This window comes from Hyperolius riggenbachi, chromosome 12, assembly GCF_040937935.1.
Source record: "Hyperolius riggenbachi isolate aHypRig1 chromosome 12, aHypRig1.pri, whole genome shotgun sequence".
NCBI lineage: Eukaryota > Metazoa > Chordata > Amphibia > Anura > Hyperoliidae > Hyperolius > Hyperolius riggenbachi.
This window is the reverse complement of record NC_090657.1, coordinates 52,464,589-52,488,799: the sequence shown is the minus strand read 5'-3', so window position 1 is coordinate 52,488,799 and position 24,211 is coordinate 52,464,589. Positions and strand designations below refer to the sequence as shown.

Below are 24,211 nucleotides of genomic sequence, written 5' to 3'. Positions count from 1 at the left end.
TGTGTGGGGAGCGACTTAGTCTTGGGGCAGGCAGTCACACGGCGTGCAGGCAGAGATGCTGTGTGTGGACTGACTTAGTCTTCGGGTGGGCAGTAGCCCTCCGAGATCCATGCCTCATTGATAAAGGTGAGGTACTGAACACTTTTGTGACTTCTCTTCTCAGTGACAATGCCTCCAGCTGCGCTGAAGGTCCTTTATGACAGGACGCTTGAGGCAGGGCAAGACAGAAGTTGGATGGCAAATTGTGACAGCTCTTGCCACAGGTCAAGCCTGCGCACCCAGTAGTCCATCGCTGCTCATACGGTCGATCAGGGGCGTTCCTAGCGCTGTAGATTCGTGGCCCGTGCCACGAACCTGGCGTAAGGTGCCCCTGATCTGCGATTATGGGGTGCCCAACACAGGTGCCCCGAATGTATGGGCACAGCCGCACAGCGTTATAGGCCTCAACGCGGCCGCCGTTCGCTCGATACGGCGGCCGCTCACATTTCCGGCCCCCGACATCAACTTGATATGTGACAGGCAGCATACGCTGCCTTGATCCGCCCCCTGCAGCCCCGTGCTCCAATCAGAAGCGGAGGAGCAACTGGCAGGGGGCGTGGCGATCCATTGAAAGGCAGGGGGCTGGAGCCATGGAGCGTGACTAGCTCCGCCCCCTGCACTGAGTCTGACCCGCAGACCCGACCCAGGCAGCACATGGCATGGCGTCATATTGGCGGCGCCGGCTTCCGCACCCGGCCACCCGCCAAACAAAGCATCCGCCCGCCGCCAGGCTGCTCCACGCGCCTCCACCACAGAGCAGCAGCAGAGCAGACCACTATCTGGCCGCCGCCTCCTCAGACTTTGCCGCCTCAGTCTGCATCACCCGGCCGGTGCCCCCCACAGTGCCTCCTCTCAAGTTCCAGAGTCAGAGCAGCAGACAGTGGACTGACTGGACAGGACAAGGAAGGAAGCAAGCCTGCAGCCAGCCAGATGACAGAGAGACCACCCCACCCTGCAGCCAGCACCCAGCAGAACACCGCAGCCAGTCATACACCTTCCTTCACACAGTAAGTGGCAGCAGTGCACCCAGCAAATGCAAGTGGTGGGGGTTTGGTGGGGAGGGGGGAGATGAGAGGGTGCAGCACTGCAGCCAGAGCCAGCTAGCCACCCTGAAGCCAGCCCGGCAGTAGCCACTAGCCAGGTGGGGGGTTTGGGGTGGAGGAGGGGAGAGTGGAGCCATTTAGCCACACACAGCCACCCCTCAGCCAGCCCAGTAGTTGCTACTAGCCAGGTGGGTGGTTTGGGGTGGAGGAGGGTAGAGTGGAGCCAGCTAGCCACCCCGCAGCCAGCCCAGTAGTAGCCACTAGCCAGGTGGTGGGTTTGGGGTGGAGGAGGGGCGAGTGGAGCCAGCTAGCCACCCCACAGCCAGCCCAGTAGTAGCCACTAGCCAGGTGGTGGGTTTGGGGTGGAGGAGGGAAGAGTGGAGCCAGCTAGCCACTAGCCTTGCTCTCTACGGATTAATGAGTAACCAGTGGTTACTCTTGATTCAAATTGGCTCTAATTCCTGCAGCTGAGCAGCTAGATGCGGTGGGGTTAATTACACTTAATGCTGCTCTCCGCTCAGCGTTTCAACAAGGTGCAAGCGTCCAAATGGACTCATTGCAAACCTAATTTGCTCCATAGCAAAGCTTGCAACGCATTCATTTGGATGCTCGCACCTCGTTAAAATGCTGAGCGGAGAGCGGCATTATAGTTAACCCCACCGCATCTAGCTGCTTCGCTGTGGCAATTAAAGCTAATTTGAATCACGAGTAACCACTGTGGTTATTCGTGATTAATCTGTGCCAAGCAAGGCTACTAGTAGTCACACACAGCCAGCCCAGTAGTAGTAGCCACTAGCCAAACAGCACCTGGGACTGGCTGGGCCTGCCTGCTGTGCTGTCTCAGACACCTGTCTGTCACCTAAGCATTACTATATCACCATTCATGATTTGCCAATAGACTGGTCACTGGTACTAGTACAGCAGCACTTATTTCAATTACAAGTCATGCTGTGTGGTGATGTATGCATGAGGCTTACTGCGCACCTCCTGTGGCCAGGTGTTGTCCTTGGTTTGCCTGTTATTTTTATATCCTGGTTGACAGTCATGCACAGTATTTCCTATTGGGCTGCCTTTGACCACGCTCGCTGGGGACCAATATACTAGTATGTGTGCCAGTTTGTGAGGATGTACCAGTTGTGTGCAGTGTGCACACTCCACTGGAAGCCTATACTGCTGCCTATGGTAAGTATGCAGTCCCTGCTGTCACTCACTATCTAAACGGGGTCCCTGCTGTCACTCACTACCCAACTGGGGGTCCCTGCTGTCACTCACTACCCAACTGGGGGTCCCTGCTGTCACTCACTACCCAACTGGGGGTCCCTGCTGTCACTCACTACCCAACTGGGGGTCCCTGCTGTCACTCACTACCCAACTGGGGGTCCCTGCTGTCACTCACTACCCAACTGGGGGTCCCTGCTGTCACTCACTACCCAACTGGGGGTCCCTGCTGTCACTCACTACCCAACTGGGGGGTCCCTGCTGTCACTCACTACCCAACTGGGGGTCCCTGATGTCACTCACTACCCAACTGGGGTCCCTGCTGTCACTCACTACCTAACTGGGGGGTCCCTGCTGTCACTCACTACCTAACTGGGGGGTCCCTGTCACTACCTAACTGGCGGGTCCCTGTCACTACCTAACTGGGGGGTCCCTGTCACTACCTAACTGGGGGGTGCCTGTCACTGCCTACACTGGGGGGCTCCTGTCACTACCTAAATTGGGGTACTCCTGGCGCTACCTTAACTAGGGGGCACCTGTCGCTACCTAAACTATCCAGGCCAGCCAGCCCAGCATCACCACCAGCCAACCAGCCCAGAATCACTATCAAAAAGGCCACAGCATCACCACTAGTCAGGCCAGCATTTACTTCAACCAGCCAAGCACAGCCCAGCATCACTGCCAGCCAACCCAGCCACAACATCGGCCACAGCATCACCGCCAGCCAGGCCACAGCATCACTGCCAGGCCTTTCAGCTCACACATCATCCCCAATCCAGCCAAAACCAGTATTGCCAGGTACAGCAGCCAGTAGAGGAGAATTCAGAAGCCAGGTGAGAGGTGTCTACCATATTAAGGGGGCATTCTGCCTATTTATGTGAAATGCTGTCTATTTATGTGCCTCATGACTGCTGAATTTGTCTTGTTGGGGGCCTCAAGATTGCTGAATTTGTCTTGTTGGGTGCCTCATGATTTGTTGGGGGCCTCATGATTGCTGAATTTGTCTTGTTGGGGGCCTCATGATTTCTGAATTTGTCTTGATAAGGGCCTCATGATTGCTGAATTCAGCGCAGGGACAAGGTCCTACAGCACCCAAGGCTGAGACACCAAAGTGCGCCCCCCATCCCTCCCACCCCAGCTGTCACACACTGATTGCTATTAGACTAAGAGGGCCACAGGGCCCACAACCTCCCCAACACCTTAATATTTAATTATCTGGCTTGCAGTCACTGCTATGTATCCCCTTTTCTTATTTTTTTCTGCTTCAAACACAATTAGGAATGACAGCTGAATGAATTGTGCGCCCCCTCCCACACTGCGCCCTGAGGCTGGAGCCTCTCCAGCCTATGCCTCGGCCCGGCCCTGGCTGAATTTGTCTTGTTGAGGGTCACATGATTGCTAACTGCGAGACTATGGAAAAAAAAATGAATCCTCATCATATGAGACAATAGCATTAAACCTACTTTTTTAGCTTTTTAAAACAGAAAATAAAACTGGGAGGTTGTAAAAAAATGAATATATTTTTTCAGGAGTAGGATGGATGAAATTGTTTATCTTTTCAGTTTTTCAACTTGGATTTTCCATAATGTTCATGTATGTGTTAAAACGTTTGTATAGTATTTAGTTTAAATTGCTGTTGCCACTTTGCGATAGATAAGTGACTTGTGGGTTGCAGTTTGGGCCTTCAAAAAGTTCGCCACCACTGTCCTAATCTAATGTACGATTGGCCCCACCCATGGCCACGCCCACTCACTGCATGACCACGCCCATTTTTTGCCGCGGCACATAGCCCCCACCTTGTGCCCCCAGGTGCCACTGATCTCCAAGGACCCTAGGAACGCCCCTGCGGTCGATGGTTCTTTCTCTACCATTGTTAAAGAAAGCGTACGGCCAGGGAGTCAGGGTTCGATTCCGGTCCGGAGTTGGAGCCTGAGAAACAGCTACCACCACACATCCAAGGAAGGCAGCAGGCATGGCATGCAAGTCCCGAGGTAGTGACAAAAAATAACAATACAGGAGGACTTTCGAGGCCCTGCTGTATATGAGGCGAATCAATTTTAAATACTTTAACGAGAATCTGTTATGGAGGGCAAGTCTGCCATCCATTCAAGTGAAAGGTATGCACTGACTGCCAGGTATAATACAATGTGCAGTCACAGATGCAGTGAAAGGTATGACGTGACTGGTATTACAATACAATGTGCAGCTGTCACACAGGTGCAGTTAATAGGTATGCTCGGAGTGGTAGATTACACAGCGAGCGGTCACACAGGTACTGTGAACAATTATGCAATGACTGGTATTACAAATGTGCACCTGTCACACACAGACAGGTACCGGACAGGCACAGTGACACTGCATGCGCTCACGTAGGTGGGTGGGTGCATTGTGAACAACAGGTAGGTATATGCAGTGATGGGTATTACAATGTGCTCCTTTCACACACAGACAGGTACCGGACAGGCACAGTGACACTGCGTGCGCTCACGTAGGTGGGTGGGTGCATTGTGAACAACAGGTAGGTATATGCAGTGATGGGTATTACAATGTGCTCCTTTCACACACAGACAGGTACCGGACAGGCACAGTGACACTGCGTGCACTCACGTAGGTAGGTAGGTGGATGCACTGTGAACAACAGGTAGCTATATGCAGTGATGGGTGTTATAATGTGCACCTGTCACACACAGACAGGTACCAGAAAGGCACAGTGACACTGCGTGCGCTCACGTAGGTAGGTGGGTGCACTGAAGGGAACAACAGGTAGGTATATGCAATGATGGGTATTACAAATCTGCACCTGGCACAGTAGTAATTACCATCAAGGGGCCAAAGGCCAGCTGCGACTGACTGACAGGGCTGTATATAATGCAAGTGGGACACACACACACACACACACACACACACACACACACAAAAGATAACAAGAACAAGATTAGCTCTCAAAAGAGCTGTTGAGGGGTGCTTTTTTTTAGCAATAAGAATCAGCAAGGAGCAAGCTAAGAAGCCAACAAGAGCCTAACTAAACTTTCCCTATAGGTCTCTGCACAGCAGCTCTCCCTTTTCTAATTACTGCAGGCACACAAGTGAGTCCAATGCCTGATGCTGCCTGCCTTTTATAAAGGGGAGGGGGGGGGGAGTGGCTCCAGGAGGGAGTGTAGCTTGATTGGCTACAATGTGCCTGCTGACTGTGATGTAGAGGGTCAAAGTTGACCCTAATGATGCACTATGGGGGCAAATCGAACTTCCGGAAACGTTCGCGGTTCTCCGCGAACGCGAACCACGGAAGTTCGCTGGTGAACCGTTCTGGCAATCTCTACCCCTATATAGCTAGCCAGGTATGGTTGCCTTCAGTATAGGTAGCCAGGTATATGTGCCCCCATGATAAGTAGACAGGTATAGGTGCCCCCAATATAGGTAGCCAGGTATAGATACCCCAGTATAAGTAGCCGGGTATAAGGGCCCCCAGTATAGGTAGACAGGTATGTGTGCCCCCCTCCCTACTCACCCCCCCCCCCCCCCCCCCACATAGGCAGCCAGAGGCCCCATTGCAGAGCTCAGTGGAGCAATTAACTCACGCTCCTGGATGGAACGGTGGCACGTGCAATTCTTCTGTCTTCCTCTTCGGCGTCCTGGTCTCCATTACTTGGCTTAAAGTATTATACACAGAACTATACACTTTAGGTAATGGACAGGTGAGTTGCTACACTGCCTAAAAGGTGCAGGGGCCCCATGCCCATAGTAAAATTGGTGAGAGACCTGGAAGGAACCCAGCAGCTGGTTGGGGGCCCTGGGGGGAAATTTGGCAGCACCGAAGGGGCCCCTAAAGCTGGGTGGGAGGGTGTCTGTCAGGGGAGACCCCAAGAAACAGCCATGTGGAAAGCATGTATTTTACTGTCTGCTTGAAGGTGTTCTGTAAGGTCACATAGAATTCTCTTCTTGAGCAAACTTACCACACACTGCCTCAAGGTGGCGCTTACAGCAGCCACCTCCCACAGACTGGAGACTTGTATGGAGGACACTGTCTGGGTCACATGATTTGTCACTTGCTTGGAAAACTTTTGCTCCTCCTCAGTCCTGTTTTCACCCTGTGAAAGCAAAGATGGTGGTGACTGCAACAGGCAAGGGCACTAATATTTTCTATGGTAATATTTATAATTACAATTTTATTTTAAATTAAAGAGGCACTGTAGTGACATGTAGTAAAATGTAGTAAATTATTCAGCATACCCGCTTTTATGGTATTTTTTTCCTGTTTGTTACAACATCAGAAACAGTTTCTATTGCTACATATAGCTGCTGTATATTAGTATGTAGCCCCTGCCTTCCAGTAATGCTAGGTGTAGGCTGTTTAGCTATGTGGAATTCTCCTCCCAAAGCATTCTGGGAGACCAGGAATTATTTTCACTGGCTTTGGAATTTTAAGAAACAAACATTTCGCAGAGCTGCACCTGCCAGCAGTAAAGATGTTGTAACCTGTGATAAATGTCAGAATGTAAATCAGGGTAAGGAAATATTTTACAATGGGCAAACACTGACTAAATAATCTATAAATTAATATTGTAAAAATAGCGTAATTAATAAGAATGCTTATTTTTATACAACAGTTCCCCTTTAAATCAATAAATGATCACTGTATATCCCCTTTACATTTCTCCTTATAAGTTTATTGTCACATCTCACCAGGGTCAGTGCAGTGACCATCCTCAGTGCCCGCTGTATCACCAGTGCAGTGTCACTCACTACTGCCATCTGCTGTAAGACCGGCTCAGTGCGATTCCGCAACCACTGCATCCTGGAGATCCCATGGGGCAACAGGGGTACAGAAATCGATAAGGTACTGAAAAGAAAAAAAAGAAGTAATACAAATACTGTATAATACTATATACACAGCTGAGTTTTGGTTATCTGGAACTAAACTAACCAGCAGTCTCAACCAATCAGCAAATATATCACGGCAGTACTCACAGTGGTGAAGGCTAACTTCATAGGCTGTATGTGGGCACTGGTGTGCTTAAAGGACTTCCAAGGTGACTTAAGAAATGCAGTTTAACTTACCTGGGGCGTCTTCCAGCCCCTAGAAGTCATTAGGGTCCCTCGCCGCAGCTCAGGTCTACTCCTGTGTCCCGCTGACAGCCTCTAAGGATGGCCGACCACAATGGGTTGGTGTCTACTGTGCATGCACAGGAGTGTGCCCGCCCTGAGCGAGAATGTGCCCACGTCAGTGGTGCGTACTGCTCTTACACAGGCGCAGTATGCTCCTGATAATGTGGTGGGCATGTCCGCGATCCTTTGAGGCTGCAAGCTGGACAGCGGTGAAGACTGGGGCTGCGTCAAGCAGGACCAGGCCGAGGCAGAGGCGAGAGAGGCTCCAGCCTCAGGGCGCAGTGTTGGAGGGGGCGCACAAATCACTCAGCTATAATTCCACTATTGTGTTTGAAGCAGAGAGAAATAAGGAAAGGGGATACATGGCAGTGGCTGCAAGACAGATAACTAGAGATCAAGGTGTTGGGGGGGGGGGGGGGGGGTTGGGGTTGGGGGCCTCTTAGTCTAATAGCAATCAGTGTGTGACGGCTGGGGTGGGAGGGATGGAGGGTCGGCACTTTGGTGTCTTAGCCTTGGGTGCTGGAGGACCTTGTCCCGCCTTTGGCAGCAAGGGACCCAAATGACTTCTAGGGGCTGGAAGAGGCCTCTCATAAGTAAAACTGCACTTCTTTATTCACATCAGTTTGACAATTTTTTTGCAAACTGCAGGGAGCTTTTTGCCTCTCTCCCTCCTTCCCCATATTTATTATTATTATCATTAAAGTGGACCCAAATTAAAAATACAAGATTTAAATAAAATAAAATGTATTTTCTAAATTATAATAATAAATAGCAGCCTTTTTTTCAGCTGCATGATGACAAATATAAAATATTTTACATTTATTGGAGGAACCCCTCCCTTCCTTTCAAATTGCCGGGACAGAATCCGGCAAAATGCTGGAGTAGGTAGTGTCTGGCAATGGAGGAATTGCTAATGGCTGCCACCTGTATAACCCTAGTTATGAAAAGAGAAGGGTGAAAAGCATGCACTGAAATGCTCATAGGCTTGAAGGAGTGTTTATTTATCTTTGTATGTGTCAGAATGGTGCAGCTAAATATTTTGAATTAAAAAAATGTTTGGTTTGGGTCTGCTTTAAGTATTTATATAGTGGCAACATCTTCCGCAGTGCTGTAGAAAGTATAATGTCTTGTCACTTACCTGCCCCTCAGAGGGGCTCACAATCTAATCACTATCATAGTCATATGTCTACACTCACCTAAAGGATTATTAGGAACACCTTTTCAATTTCTCATTAATGCTGTTATCTGATCAACCAATCACATGGCAGTTGCTTCAATGCATTTAGGGGTGTGGTCCTGGTCAAGACAATCTCCTGAACTCCAAACTGAATGTCAGTTGGGAAAGAAAGGTGATTTAAGCAATTTTGAGCGTGGCATGGTTGTTGGTGCCACGCACAACCATTTCTAGGGTTTACAAAGAATGGTATGAAATGGGAAATATATCCAGTATGTGGCAGTCCTGTGGGCGAAAATGCCTTGTTGATGCTAGAGGTCAGAGGAGAATGGGCTGACTGATTCAAGCTGATAGAAGAGCAACGTTGACTGAAATAACCACTCGTTGCAACAAAGGTATGCAGCAAAGTATTTGTGAAGCCACAACACGCACAACCTTAAGGCGAATGGGCTACAACAGCAGAAGACCCTACTCATCTCCACTACAAATAGGAAAGAGGCTACAATTTGCACAAGCTTCCAAAATTGGACAGTTGAAGACTGGAAAAAATGTTGCCTGGTCTGACGAGTCTTGATACAGTCAGAATTTTGGCGTAAACAGAATGAGAACATGGATCCATCATGCCTTGTTACCACTGTGCAGGCTGGTGGTGGTGTAATTGTGTGGGGGATGTTTTCTTGGCACACTTTAGGCCCCTTATTGGCAATTGGGCATCGTTTAAATGCCACGGGCTACCTGAGCATTGCTTCTGACCATGTACACCACTTCATGACCACCATATACCCATCCTCTGATGGCTACTTCCAGCAGGATAATGCACCATGTCACAAAACTCGAATCATTTCAAATTGGTTTCTTAAACATGACAATGAGTTCACTGTACTAAAATGGTCCCCATAGTCACCAGATCTCAACCCAGTAGAGCATCTTTGGGATGTGATGGAACTGGAGTTTTGTGCCCTGGATGTGCATCCCACAAATCTCCATCAACTGCAAGATGCTATCCTATCAATGAGCCAACATTTTTAAAGAATGCTTTTAGCACCTAGTTGAATCAATGCCACGTAGAATTGAGGCAGTTCTGAAGGCGAAAGGGGGTCAAACACCGTATTAGTATGGTGTTCCTAATAATCCTTTAGGTGTATGTATGTATTGTGTAGTGTATGTATCATAGTCTAGGGCCAATTTGGGGGGAAGACAATTAACATATCTGTATGTTTTTGGGATGTTGGAGGAAACCAGGGTGCCTGGAAGAAACCCACACAGACACAGGGAGGACATACAAACTCTGTGCAGATAGCACCCTGGCTGGAATGCGAACCGGGGCCCAGCGCTGCAAGGGGAGAGTGCTATCCACAACGCCACCGTGGGACATCAAATGCAGTGTGGTTGAGTCCAGTATGCATCACTGTCACAGGCCTGTCTGCAATCTGAAATTATGAATTGGTATAAAAATTCCTAAACAGAAGAGGGGACCTTTCACACCATTAATCATCAACATGCAATGTTTTTTTTGGCTGCAGTGAATGGATTGTGCAGTCACACAACTTTCTTCACCAACTTATTTGAATTGTAGAACTGACATTACTGTAATAAAAGAAAGAAGGATAACAACGCTTACAGGGATACTGTAGGGGGGTCGGAGGAAAATGAGTTGAACTTACCCGGGGCTTCTAATGGTCCCCCGCAGACATCCTGTGTTGGCGCAGCCACTCACCGATGCTCCGGCCCCGCCTCCAGTTCACTTCTGGAATTTATGACTTTAAAGTCAGAAAACCACTGCGCCTGCGTTGCCATGTCCTCACTCCCGCTGATGTCATCAGGAGTGTACAGCGCAGACACAAACCATACTGGGCCTGCGCTGTGCGCTCTTGGTGACATCAGCGGGATCGAGGACACGGCAACACAGGCGCAGTGGTTTTCTGACTTTAAAGTCAGAAATTCCAGAAGTGAACTGGAGGCGGGGCCGGAGCATCGGTGAGTGGCTGCGCCAACACAGGATGTCTGCGGGGGACCATTAGAAGCCCCGGGTAAGTTCAACTCATTTTCCCCCGACCTCCCTACAGTATCCCTTTAAAGCAAGCCGAGATGATCTGCGAGTGGCAATGAAGGACCAGAGGAAAGCGTGGGAAGCATCATTAGCATCCAGAGGCTTCCCTCTCTTTAGGTAAGTATGTATTTCTGAACCCAAGCTTCGGCTTCGGTTCTCTTTAAAGTGTACTTGAAGTGACATGTGATTTGATGATGGGCTAAATATGCGTACCCATAGTACTAGTCCTATTAGGAACGTGTTTGAGGTTCCTGTTTATTTTTTCATTGCAAGTTTTAACAAACCAGTCATATTATTTATGCAACGAGGCAGTAAAATGCAGCTGTCCTCCTGAATAGTAAACAGAAGTCAAAACACTTTTATTTGGATAAACAAACACTGCTGATAATAGGACTGGGCTGAAAAGTCCAAAAGACTATTATTTATTTTGTTTTGCAGCTGAGTGAAGCAGATTTTATGTCACGACACTGCCATGGCTATTTTGGTATAATATGTACCCATGTTTATCTCATGTCGCATGTGAGAAAGAATGGGATCAGATCGGAGTAGATCACACTCACCGATTCACTGCCAGTGTCCGAGATCCGTGTAGGTCTTCCACTTCCAAATACACATGTATCTCTCCAACCTCCTGGTCCATAGGGGGGAGAACACTCTGCCTGCTCTTCAGTCCGTGGTATAAATGTAGTTTGTGGCACCCCCCAGCAGAGCAGATCCCAACAGACAAAGAGTAGAAAACCTGCGTATCCGAATCTGGATCCCACCATCCTAGCAGAGAAAACGAGGAAAATTACAGCATGTACATTTATTTAGACTGCAAGATGCATTAAAGGGAAGGTTCAAGCAAAATAAAAAAATTAGTTTCACTTACCTGGGGATTCTACCAGCCCCATGCAGCCATCTTGTGCCCTCGCAGTCACTCACTGCTGCTCCAGTCCCCCACTGGCAGCTTGCCGACCTCAGAGGTCAGCGGGACGCATTGCGTACATTTTTACGCATTCCCGCTAGTACAGGAACATTAACACATACATTTTTACGCGTTACTGGTTCAATGCGTACATGTTTACGCATTGAACCAGTAATGCGTAAAAATGTAGGTGTTAATGTTCCTGCACTAGCGGGAATGCGTAAAAATGTACGCAATGCGTCCCGCCGACCTCTGAGGTCGGCAAGCTGCCAGTGGGGGACTGGAGCAGCAGTAAGTGACTGCGAGGGCACAGGATGGCTGCATGGGGCTAGTAGAAGCCCCAGGTAAGTGAAACTCATTTTTTTATTTTGCTTGGACATTCCCTTTAAGCTAGGTTTGTGCACCTGAAGAGAAAAAAGGTGAGTATATTTTGTAAAGTAGTAATCCATCACATAGGATCCCTTGGCAGCTCCCCACCGTTCATTCCGCCACCCACCTCCTCCACCACCATTGCCTCACAAGTCGGTTTGTAAGTATGAAGACCGCCAAGGGCTCCTATGTGATGGATTATCACTGCTGAAATAAACACGAGTAACAGAGGACGGAAGGTGCACATATTTTCTTTTCTTCAGCATACAGATTTGCCACTTCTTGTCTTGTGATTCCACGGAGCACACGTCCCAATATATGACTGACAGCAAGGAACCGGACAGAGGTGGTGAGAGTATCTTTTGCTTTTTGTTCCTTCCACTGCATATTTGAATAGGAGTGCCGCACTACTGTCTTCATTCTAGTTATACATATTTTGTAAAGTATTTTCAGAGTATTTTGTAATGGAGCTTACGTATGTGAAGGTTACTTTTTTGGCTTGAATTATAATTAAATTAAGACATCTACTGATGCATATCAGAAGTTCATCTTTGTACATGGCACAGCATTTTATATGTACATGGTATAAAATAGTACAGTATGGTGGCTGCAGTTCCCGGTTTTTCCCACAGGTGGCACTGGGTGACTTTGTCATGTACATGTTTGTACTTTGTCACACAGTGCCACCTGTTGGAAAAGCGGGAACTGCATCCACCATACTGTACACACTAATAGGGTATGTGTATAACTGTAGTTTATGTGCTTTGTGACTACAGTACTAACCTGTGCAGTTGTACTCCAGAGGTGTTTCCAACCACAAGATGTTGCTGGGAGGAAGCAGTGAGCACGTTCCACCAGTGGGGGGCTTATTCATTGTGAGATTGAGGCTGTTCTCCCCCCATTCACGTCCTCCTTGTTGAGTAACCCTCAAAATAAAAGTATAGCTTAGGCTATCCTGCAAGGCTCCTCTCTGGATCACAAGCCTCTGGCTTCTAGGTCCACTGCTGGTTGTGTGGTTGCCCAGTGACAGAGGACGTCCAACAGAGTCAACAGAGCTCCAAGTAAACTGAAAAATATAGAAGTCTTAGTACATAAAGCTTGTCTTAAAGGGATCCAAGCAGATTTTTTTTTCTGCAGTTTTTCCTGGTTTCTAATAGCTATAGGAGCTGCAACTTCCCCCTTCACCTTACTCTGCCCTTATTTATCCAGGGGAAGGTGCGAAGGTAATCAAGAAGGACTTCTCTAAACTGCTTGAAGCACAGTGTCCTATCTTCCCATCCACCCAGCTGATGAAAGCTTTTATTTGCTAATTGCTACTGATAATTACAGCAGTTTTTAACCGCTTGCTATTTCTGCATTTGGCAGCCATGGAAGTAGCATAATAACATCCTCTTACAAACATTTAAATGTAGAAAGAAGAGGTAGAATAGATTTTTTTTAGTAATGAGACACATTGTTAGCATGCATTTTTAATGTGCTATTGAGATGCCCTGGGTCTAAAAATGCTGCTCGGTTCACTTTAAGCTCCACACTTGACCACCATCTACCAAAACGAACGACTGGTCGGCTGAGACTCTAAGACAGCGATTATTGTCCATATTAGGACAGATCAGTTTGGACGATAATCAATGTTAATTGTTTGTAAAGAACATTAACAAACGATCGCTTCATTCAAACTACTCATGTGTGACGAATTTTGAACTTTTGCGTTCTCATTTTCACATTTTTACAAATGATCTGATTAGTGGACTGTCGTTGTGCCACTATTTAATTCCACCATGCTCCGACATCGTTCATTTGTCGCAAACCATTGGGGATTGCTTGTTTTTAAATTACAGTGATCAAGCGTTTGTACGTAGCTTTAAACCTGCACATGCTAGTACCGCAACCACCTATGGCATAATTACGATCTGCAGACTTGCCTGTGGAATGTGTAAAACAGAGAGTCCTGCAGCATGGAAGAGCAGGTCCTGTATTGGCTAGTAAGCTTCAACTGGCAGTAAGCCAATGTGGCAGGGAATGAGTTGCTTCCTCTTCTGCAGCTGAGCTGTCTTATGCGCAATGCCTACTCAATTTTCATCATAAAACAAACTGTCCCATCAGATTGGGTATGCAGGCAAACAATGGTCGTTGGTTGTGGCAGATGGTTATCAATTCCAACCAAAATATAAAATTTTACCATTATCAGATCAGTGGCCAAAGTATCCTAATGCTGGGCAAACACGTCTTGATTTTGTCGCTCAATTCTCCCGCTTGATCGATTCTCTGCTCAATTCCGCAGGCAACTCTTTCGCTCGTTTTTCTTATCTTTTTCCATTCACTTTAATGTGGAATCGAGCAGCGAATCAATCAGGCGGGAGATTGGACATGTCGGAAATTATCTATCAAGCCATCTTAATGGCTCAGAATCGAGCTGTGTATTCCAAGCATAAGAAAGAGAGTATGCTTGCCTGAAGAGGTGAGTTTTCAGGTTGAGCTTAAAAAGGGTAAGTGTGGCTGAGGGAGTTCCAGAGAAGGGGAGGGGATTGAGAGAAGTCATGTAACTTGTTAAAGTAGAATATTTTTATATTGATTTAAAGGACAACTGAAGTGAGAAGACTATGGGAGCTGCCATAATTATTTCCTTTAAAACAATGACAGTTGCCTGGCAGCCCTGCTATTCTGTTTGGGTGCAGTAGTGTCTGAATAACTCCAGAAACAAGCACCCCACTAATCATGTTAGATCTGACAATGACAGAAACACCTGGTGTGCTTCATGCTTGTTCAGGGTCTATGGCTTAAAGTACTAGAGGCAGAGGATCAGCAGGAAAGCCAGGAAACTGGAATAGAGGAAATTAATATGGCAGCCTCCATATCACTCTCACTTCAGTTGTCCTTTAAATGGCACGTTACCATCAGTACGGTATTGAAATGTGTTTTTGCCTAAAGCAACATTTTCCCCAAATCTGCCCATGTTTGAGAAGCCCTAGGATTTAGAATTGTTATTGTTCCGATGCATCATGAATAGTACAGTTTGCTGTCTTTGTGAAATAGAGATATGTCTTACCAGTGTTTCACTTGGGCAGGAGTCACATTCACCATATAAAATCACAGGACTCCTCTGGCTGATCGGACTGGAGGCTGATAAATGGCATGAGATACACCGAATATAAACCGGTAACACTGGACCAGCATGCAGAGAAACCTGCACAGAGAGCAGTAATAAGAAGACAAGGAATATGGTATGGTAAAAAATCTGAGAAAGATACTTGTATGTATCATGCATTATTTCTCCCAGCACTGAATGGACAGAACCTAGGCCAGTGTTTCTTAAACCTGTCCTCGTGACCTCCCAGCGGTGCATGTTTTGCAGACAGCCTCACCTATGCACAGGTGGGGTAATTAGTGTCTCAGCTACATGGAATCCACCTAGCTGAGAAACTAATTACCCCACCTCTGCATAGGTGAGGTTGCCTGGAAAACATGCACTGTTGGGCAGTGACCCACAACCACCAGGAGAAGCAACTACAACTACAAGCAACTGGCGCCAGGAGCACAACCAAGCTGGGTGTGTGGACGGGACCACACAGGCGCAGTTGCCCTGACCAGCGTTGGGGTTACAGATGTAAAGAAGCGCCAGCAGCAGTAGAACGGAGGGAACCCAAAGGATGCCGAGGGACTTAATGGACTATGGGGAGGGGGGGATTTGCTGGAAGAAGCTCCAGGTAAGTAAAAGACTGCAGTTTTAACATTAGTTCAGGTTCCCTTTAAAGAGAAACTCCGACCAAGAGATGAACTTTATCCCAATCAGTAGCTGATACCCCCTTTTACATGAGAAATCTATTCCTTTTCACAAACAGACCATCAGGGGGCGCTGTATGACTGATATTGTGGTGAAACCCCTCCCACAAGAAACAAGAAAAGTACGTACTCTTGGCAGTTTCCTGTCTGTGAACCTTGCTGCATTGTGGGAAATAGCTGTTTACAGCTGTTTCCAACTGCCAAAAAAGCAAGCAGCAACTACATCACCTGCCAACAGTAAAAATGTTCACTGGAGTTCCTCTTTAAGCAAACTTGTTTTCAGTTATAGTGAGAACAACCCTATTTCCGCTATTTACTTTTGCAGGACATTCATCTACATAGGGGTATGCAGCACACTTGTTGATTGTATGCCTTGAGTTGCAATACGTCTCTATGACTAATTTTTTTTTTTTTAAAAAGGAATTGGCCTATATGCCAGGCTACTGCGAGCACCAGTGTCCACTTACAATCTGTTGGGCAGCTGTAGATTCCCTTCCAGGCTTCCTTACAGTCAGGGTAACGATGAATGACTTATTGGCACAAAATTCTGGCCAAATAATCGAAATCCTTGGAAGGCCAAGTAAGGAAGGCAACAAGCAGGTATTACCCTAGAAAACAAAATATAAAAAAAATGATAAAGTATTAGGTCTTCAGCTACAGTACATATAGGCAGGAGATGAGCTGAAAATTCAACAGACAGAACGTAATCTAGGCGCAATATTTATCAATAACAGCAGAGAAATTGGAGATCTCGTTCAGAGTAAAGCCTGGAACACACCTTCCATTTGGACTGGCCAATCACTGACCAATTTTACCACCTCCATATAGTATGACAGGTTACCTACACAAGCTGTTCACAGTATTCAGAATCTGCTGGCCCTCATATTACGTGGAGGTGGTAAAATTGCCCAATCATTGGAATCAAAATTGAAGGTGTGTACCAGGCTTAAAGGTGCCAACTAAGGATACAATTTTGATTGCACAATCTTATCACCTCTATGTAATATCCATTCAAAGTGTATTCACTTAGCGGCATATGTATATACAGTATATCTAGATAAAGCCGGCGCTGGGAGGATTCACAAAACAAGTAGACCTGCACGTTCCAAAGAGGGGATCCCAAAACCCTCAGAAAATAAGTCAAAACAGTTTATCTATAAAGGAACACGCGCTAAAAAACGGTGGATACTTTTATTCTATAAATTTCTCATAAAATCTAAAATACATAGCACACCCACAAATCCAACATTTGTCCAATCCACACACACTATGCACTTGCCAATCACACCCAGATTCAATCTCTCAGGAGCTTAATTACAAATCAATCAAAAATGGATCACAGGGCGGTGTAATCTATAAAGCCTATGTGGACAACAATAAAGGCTATCCTATTAGTCATATGTGATCAAAAATATCAATTCCAATAATTATCCAAAAAATGGGGTAGTGTTTCCAGTCCCATATAAAACGTTTTGCTCAACTTAAAAATCGGAAAAAATGGCAATCTCAGAATATTCAGTCCGCATCAAGTAAAGTCCATTTCCCTTGTGAATATTGACAATGAAGTATACAGTGACTTGAATCCTTTAAAATATAGCCGTGTAGTATAGGCGAATTGCAACAGAATACCTTTGTAAAGCACGCTCCTCTCCCGGTCTTACAAGTTGTATACGCCGCCGGGTGCTTCAGAGCTCCTTTGCCGTTCATTCCCGCTATCGCGGCCATGAGGTTATTTTTAGGACTTTATCACGTTTTTAAAGCGTCTAGGAGCTTGGCTGGCCGCGATAGCGCTTAGCGGCCATCTGAATACAAATAAAGTTCCTACAGCTTTTAGGTGACGTCACCAGAAGTAACAGCTTGCAGCGGATTGGAAGAGAGAGCGAGCGTCACGCTGGACCTGGCAGCAGGAAGTGACGTATGCGACCAACCAACGCCAGGAGCTGAACGGGGAAGGAGCTCTGAAGCACCCGGCGGCGTATACAACTTGTAAGACCGGGAGAGGAGCGTGCTTTACAAAGGTATTCTGTTGCAATTCGCTTATACTACACGGCTATATTTTAAAGGATTCAAGTCACTGTATACTTCATTGTCAATATTCACAAGGGAAATGGACTTTACTTGATGCGGACTGAATATTCTAAGATTGCCATTTTTTCAGATTTTTAAGTTGAGCAAAACGTTTTATATGGGACTGGAAACACTACCCCATTTTTTGGATTACCATTGGAATTGATATTTTTGATCACATATGACTAATAGGATAGCCTTTATTGTTGTCCACATAGGCTTTATAGATTACACCGCCCTGTGATCCATTTTTGATTGATTTGTAATTAAGCTCCTGAGAGATTGACTCTGGGTGTGATTGGCAAGTGTATAGTGTGTGTGGATTGGACAAATGTTGGATTTGTGGGTGTGCTATGTATTTTAGATTTTATGAGAAATTTATGGAATAAAAGTATCCACCGTTTTTAAGCGCGTGTTCCTTTATAGATAAACTGTATATACAGTAATTACTGCCAGTGAGTTGGGCGCAGGGTAAGCCTTGCTGCATCTCATATTCCCAGCGGGGTTAAATACTATTCCCCCTCCGAGTCGTAGCAACTTGAGAGGGAAAAGTAATTTGGAGTCTGACGGAATTACCCTTGCACGGGGTGCGCTCTATAGCAGTAGTGCTATAGTGGCACCCAGCTCCGGCATGCCAAAACCACCTGCTTCAACTTAGCTTACCCTTCTACTCCATACATTTGGTGAAATTGTACAATAAAGATTGAATCGTTAGTGGGCACCTCAACTGACATTTTAATTGAAAACCATACAGAAGACCAATTGTGAAAAGTTATCAAAACATCTATGATTGTTTACAATATAGGGCATTTACAATCTGTAAGATTAACTTAGTATTTGTGGATGGTCTCCGTTCCTCAGACATTGCAGAACAATATATTTTTCAACAGGGCTTAGTAACCCTCCTATGATGTCAGTAAGACCCATTCTTCAAGAGTGAACTATCTCTGACCAAGGAAATCAGCAAGACTCTCCCTTTGTGAATAATGGTATCAGACCAATTGGACCCTCTCTTTAGAAATTGCCTCACACTAACTGGACCCTCCCTTTAAAAAAATCAATCAGACCTGTCTTCAAGACCTATCCCAATTCCTAAGCCAATCCAATACGAACTTACATAAATATATCAGAGCAGTAAGAAACAGCCTTTAAAAAGTACAGAGCATCAGATCAATAAGACCCTCCCGCTCCCTTTAAAAAATCACAGTATCTTCAAGAATTGCCAAAGCCTAATACCCCTCTTGAAGAACTATCACAGTCCAATAAAACTCTCTGTTCAAGAGCTATATACAAGCAGTAAGACATCCTAAAAAATGCAAAGTATCAGATCAATTAGACCCACTCCATGAAATGCCTCATACTAATAACTATCTAAGGCTAATCAAACCTCTTTACAAGAATTAGACCAATAAACCAATCACCATCCCTTCAAGAACTGTTTAAACCTTTTTAGAATTTCACTTTAAAACCTCAAACCAACCAAATCTCACTTATGCCTGATACACACAATGCAACGGGTTGACTCAATAATTTTTGACATGTCTGATCTGTTTCTGATCGAGGATCGATGTTCATAACAATACTGCAAAAACAGACCATGTTATTGATCAGGAGCAGATCATTTATGTTGAAAATTATCAATATGATTATGACCTGCCGAATGCCGATCTGATACACAGTTGCATCGTGTGAACCCTCATGAATTACAGTAGCACACAAGTGATACCATCTTTTGGTGAGTTTTGTAGGGTTATAAGACTCTTTCTTAAGGAACTATCTTGCACTAATCAGACCTCAATTCAAAAAATATCACAAGTCAATAAAACACTCTCTTCAAGAACTGTTGGGTTGGATCTCAATTAAACTATCACAGAGCAATTCGATTTTTCCTTCAAAAACCATCTCAGAATAATGAGATGCTTTGTTCAAGAACAATAAGACCTATATTAGCCTCTCTCTTCAAGAACAATCTCAGGCCAATTAAACACCCTCTACAAGAATTCTCTGAGACCAACTGGATCTGCTCTTTAGGAACTGTCTCTGCATTCTCACCTCCTCCTTTTCCAGTAGTTCCACGTGCCATTCAAACTGGATGCCTGTATCATTCTGTCCATCCTCTATGTCAGGATCAAAAGATTCTGTTCCATCCAAAGTAAAGTCAGTGTCTACTGACCAGGTTCGTCTTGAGCCTCCATGTATGTTGGCAACCAGTGGACTATGTCTAACTTCAAATATATGTGTAACATTATTAGACAGTGGTGTCCCTTCAAAAGTTATGGAGAACAGCAAACAGTAGAATCCTATGTACAGTGTGCGTCCTGGGATGGTCAGCAGAGTTTTGAATGTGTCCAATTTGGGAAGGACTAGTAAGTCATCAAAACAATTGGTCCCTTTATAGATCTGCCACCGGTGTACTGCCCTGTATTTAGTGCATGCCTTAAGATCTGCACTAATTTCAAAGTTACCACCAAAGGCCCTGTACAAAAACACTGGAGGTTCTTGAAACTCAACATTTGGCTGTGCACATTGCAGTGCCCTAACGGTCACTGTTGACTGAGCAGAGACTCGACTTACAAAATTAAAAGCAGTAACTTGAGTCACAAAATTTCCTTCCTGGTTGTAGCAATATTCAAACAAATTGTCTAAATTTGTAATATTTTTCCCATTGCCCTCAATGGTCCAGTGGAAATGTAAGTCTGACCCATCAGATGTAACTGCAAGAAAGGTAACACACTCATTCAGGAAAACCTCTTTTCTGCTGCTGTGTAGGAGAACTTTGGTCACCGGTGATTGAATGGTGATTGATGATGTCCACAAGTAGGAACATGATGGGTTGCTCACATTGAGCAGGACATGGAGAGTTCCAGTCTTGAGACAAGTGAATTCTACCATTTGACCAGTAATCGTATATTCAGGCTGATCGGCTTGTTGAAAGGTCCATTGAAATCTGGTGGAATCTTCAGATTCTAGAGAGGCAGTTAACTGCAGAGTTTGATTCACTGGGTAAGCAGAGGGAACACCTTTCACCATCAGTCCATTTTCACTCTCCAGGATTTGGATGCTGTGGTTAAATCTGGCTCTACTGACTAGGTTATATGCAATGGCAAAAACTTTAAATACACCAGAAGAAGGGAAATAAAAGTGTCCACATTTACCACTGATATTTTGAGAGAGGTTCAATTCAGGGATTATTAATGTAAAGGTCACATTTGTGCCTTGATAGACACTAGGACAAAAGTTGACCTCCTGCCCCAGGCAGAAGATGTTCTTCTCTGTGTTGACTATAAAACCACTTATTGCATCCTGCACAAGCAATAAACGCGATGTAGTAGCATTGGCCACCAAGTTCCAAGCCTGAAGATTCAACCAGTACTGACCGGGTTTCCTGAAAATGTGTGAAGCATTCTGAGTAGTGTACGTGAATACCTCATCCAATTCAGACACTGTCCATTTCCACCTCATGTCTGTGCCCTGTACTACTGAGCCCCAAAATAAAATACTCTTGTTTGTCAAAACTGCTTGAGAATTGTACACGCCTTCAATGCCAATGCTGAGATTAGACACAACTTCTTGCACAGTAATCTTCATTGATGCAGTTGTTGCACCTAAAGCATTGGACACTGTAACTCTAATGGTCTTTAAGCCTGGGGTGAGGAACTTAAAAGTCACTGACTGGTTTTGATGGTTTACTATTATTGAGCCCTCATCAAAATTCCAGTAATATTGCAGCTCACTGCCAGACTCTACAAAAATGGTTGCATTCACTGAAGTACCAACTGTAACAAAGCTTGTAGGTGTCCGTATAGAAGCACCTTTTACTCTGTCCAAGATTTTAAGCTGTATGTGGGCATATCCAGCCCCCAGGGCGTTCTCCACCCAAACTTCTGCTGATAATTCTCCAAGCTGAGTTGGGTATAAGGAAATAGATGAGTTGCTGCTTTTTCTTGGCCCTGGCCACAACACCCAACGAAAGGTAAGATTGGAGCCTTTGACCACATGAGCTGTGAGGGTGAGAAGTTCAGTAAGGTCAGCATAACCTGCCACCTCTGGGTTTTCTTGACTTATGATGACACCTTCTAATGGTTCCTGGACCTCTACCATAACACTTGCCTCTGCAGAGCTTACTACATTTTGTGCCTTCACACTGACTTGATAGTCTCCTGGATCAGAGAATATGTGGGAAACATTTGAAGGTCCACTCAGAAAAGGACATGACCTACACATTGACCACAAATACTCCACCCTGTTTCCACTAGACAGGGATGTAAAGAAATTAACTCTTTGTGTAGTCTTAGCTAATACGTGGTCAGCATGAAGATCCAACATTTTGATTAGGTCTTGCACATACAAGGTGACAGAGGCTTGGTGATGGCTTACGTTGTTTTTGGCCAGGACTCTGATGGTTACATTACCTGACAGATAGAATGTGTGTGAGACATTTTGTCCAAACCCAGCAAAGGAAAAATCACCAAAATCCCAAAGAAAGTCTGCAGAGACATTTGGGCTGATGATTGCACGGAATAGCACTGCAGTACCACCTGGAATAACATCTCCACCATCACACTCTATAGAAACAGAGGTAACTGATTGCTGAACGATGACATAAGATTGTGCTCTGTACTGGCTGACTTGATTCCCCACCGTCATTGTGATGCTGTAGTTACCTTCAGAATCGTAAGCCCAGCTAACATCTGGTGAGGAATTATTCAAGGGCAATGTTCCAAGATTAAAATCCCATTCATACCAGTAATGGTGGGCTGGATCTGGTGGTGGATGCACTGAAGCATGGAAATGGATCATCTGAGACACATTAACAGCAGAAGCTGATGCACTAATGGTAGCTGCACTAATCTGATCTTCCACTGTAATCACTTTATTAATAGTATTGCTTGCAGTTTGTCCACCCACCCAAAGTTTCAGTGTATGTTTGCCGGGAACTACGTAGCTGTGCCACACCTCTGCTTTCCCTTGCACAATAACCACTGGGGTACCATCTCCAAAATCCCAGCTGAAGCTAAACAAGGTGGGGGGTATTGTAAGTCTTGCAATAAGCATGGTGTTAGCATGGCTAGCAACAACTTCCGGGAGTACGTCCATGACGTGTATCCTGACAATCTCTACAATAATGGAACCGTTGATGGAGCTTAAAGAGTTTCTAGCGAGTGCTGTAACGGTAAAATTGCCACTTTGGGTGTATATGTGGATGACCGAGGACTCTGAATGATTCAGGTAAGATATGCCATCCCCCATATGGATGTCCCATATCACATCGGTACCCTGGGTAAGTGAACAGTTTATTTGTGTTTTTGCTCCCAGTTCCGTTGGTCCATTGCTCACAACTTGCAGACCTTCAATTCTTTCCTCAATGGTCACCATCATTGATTTTGTTACTGTGCTCCGCCCATTCGAGGCAGTAGCGGTTACATTGTATGTTCTGGGTGAGTTGTAGACGTGTTGCATTTGTATCTCTTTGCTTTGGAGAGTTTCGGACTCATCACCAAAATTCCAAGTGACCATCACACCAAAAGGGGAAGGTAGGCATATAACGTGAAACATTGTCTTCTTATGTACTTCAAAAGTAGAACGGTCTACTTTCAGGATTAAGCTGGAGAGCTGATGGACAACTTGTGTCTGCAATGACTGTGTGATCTTGAAGCCATTGTTGTAGAGTGACACTGTTATTTGATGATGTCCTGTAATAAAAGGAAAGCAGTCTTAGATATTCCTTCGCAAAGCTCCAATTTACAGAATAGCTTCGTGCCTTCTTCTACTCACCTTCTTTGTCATACATATGGCTCTCTGTAGCATTGAACGTGACCAGGAAGTCTTTATTGTTTTGGGTATTCTCATTTGGAGCACTGAAAGTTCTGTTTAGGACTGGGCTGCCATCTCCAAAGTCCCACCTGTAGAGATAGTAGAAGACAATACGTACATTGTGCATGTAAGTAAATTGCTGTAGGCACTTGTGAAGTGATGGGGAAAGACTGAGTAGGATATCTGATGATCCAACAATATTCAATAGGGGTTCAATTTTTTTTGTTTATTGATATACAGTATAAATAACAGTCATGTTTTAATTGCAGCACTTAAGAAACAAACAAAAAAAAACAAATCTAGATAAAAAAAAAAATCACTGCACACATTCTCTACAGTTTTCCTCTTCCATACATTTCCTCACTATCTTCTAGATAACACTCTAACTGCAACCAAGACCTTCTCCTGTCCACAACCTTGATAATCTCCTCATTCTCTCACATTGAGGGCTCACAGGCATAGCTACGGTAAAAACATACGTTTTGATGGGGCTCGAGGCCAAGGCACACTTGAGCAATAGCATCCTCTCGGCTGATGCTACAATACAAAATTAGGTACAATATAGAGTAGGTACAGCAGGTGGACACAGTAATGTGATTCCCCCTGCTTATGGGCCATATAGCAGATGCTATAGCTTTTGCTAT

The 24,211-nt window shown here is 45.4% G+C and overlaps 1 protein-coding gene across 1 annotated transcript in view; it reads right to left on the bottom strand.

The window, feature by feature from the left end:
• LOC137540937 (polycystin-1-like) overlaps positions 1–24,211 on the bottom strand; it is a 228,347-nt gene that overhangs the window by 121,322 nt on the left and 82,814 nt on the right. The window contains exons 20-27 of the mRNA XM_068262113.1: positions 23,529–23,656; positions 19,806–23,446; positions 16,154–16,294; positions 14,953–15,090; positions 12,690–12,972; positions 11,191–11,398; positions 6,984–7,140; positions 6,254–6,388 (exon numbers count right to left, since the gene is read on the bottom strand). Of these exons, the coding sequence (XP_068118214.1) occupies positions 6,254–6,388; positions 6,984–7,140; positions 11,191–11,398; positions 12,690–12,972; positions 14,953–15,090; positions 16,154–16,294; positions 19,806–23,446; positions 23,529–23,656 (4,831 nt within the window). The remainder of the gene's footprint in view (positions 1–6,253; positions 6,389–6,983; positions 7,141–11,190; positions 11,399–12,689; positions 12,973–14,952; positions 15,091–16,153; positions 16,295–19,805; positions 23,447–23,528; positions 23,657–24,211) is intronic.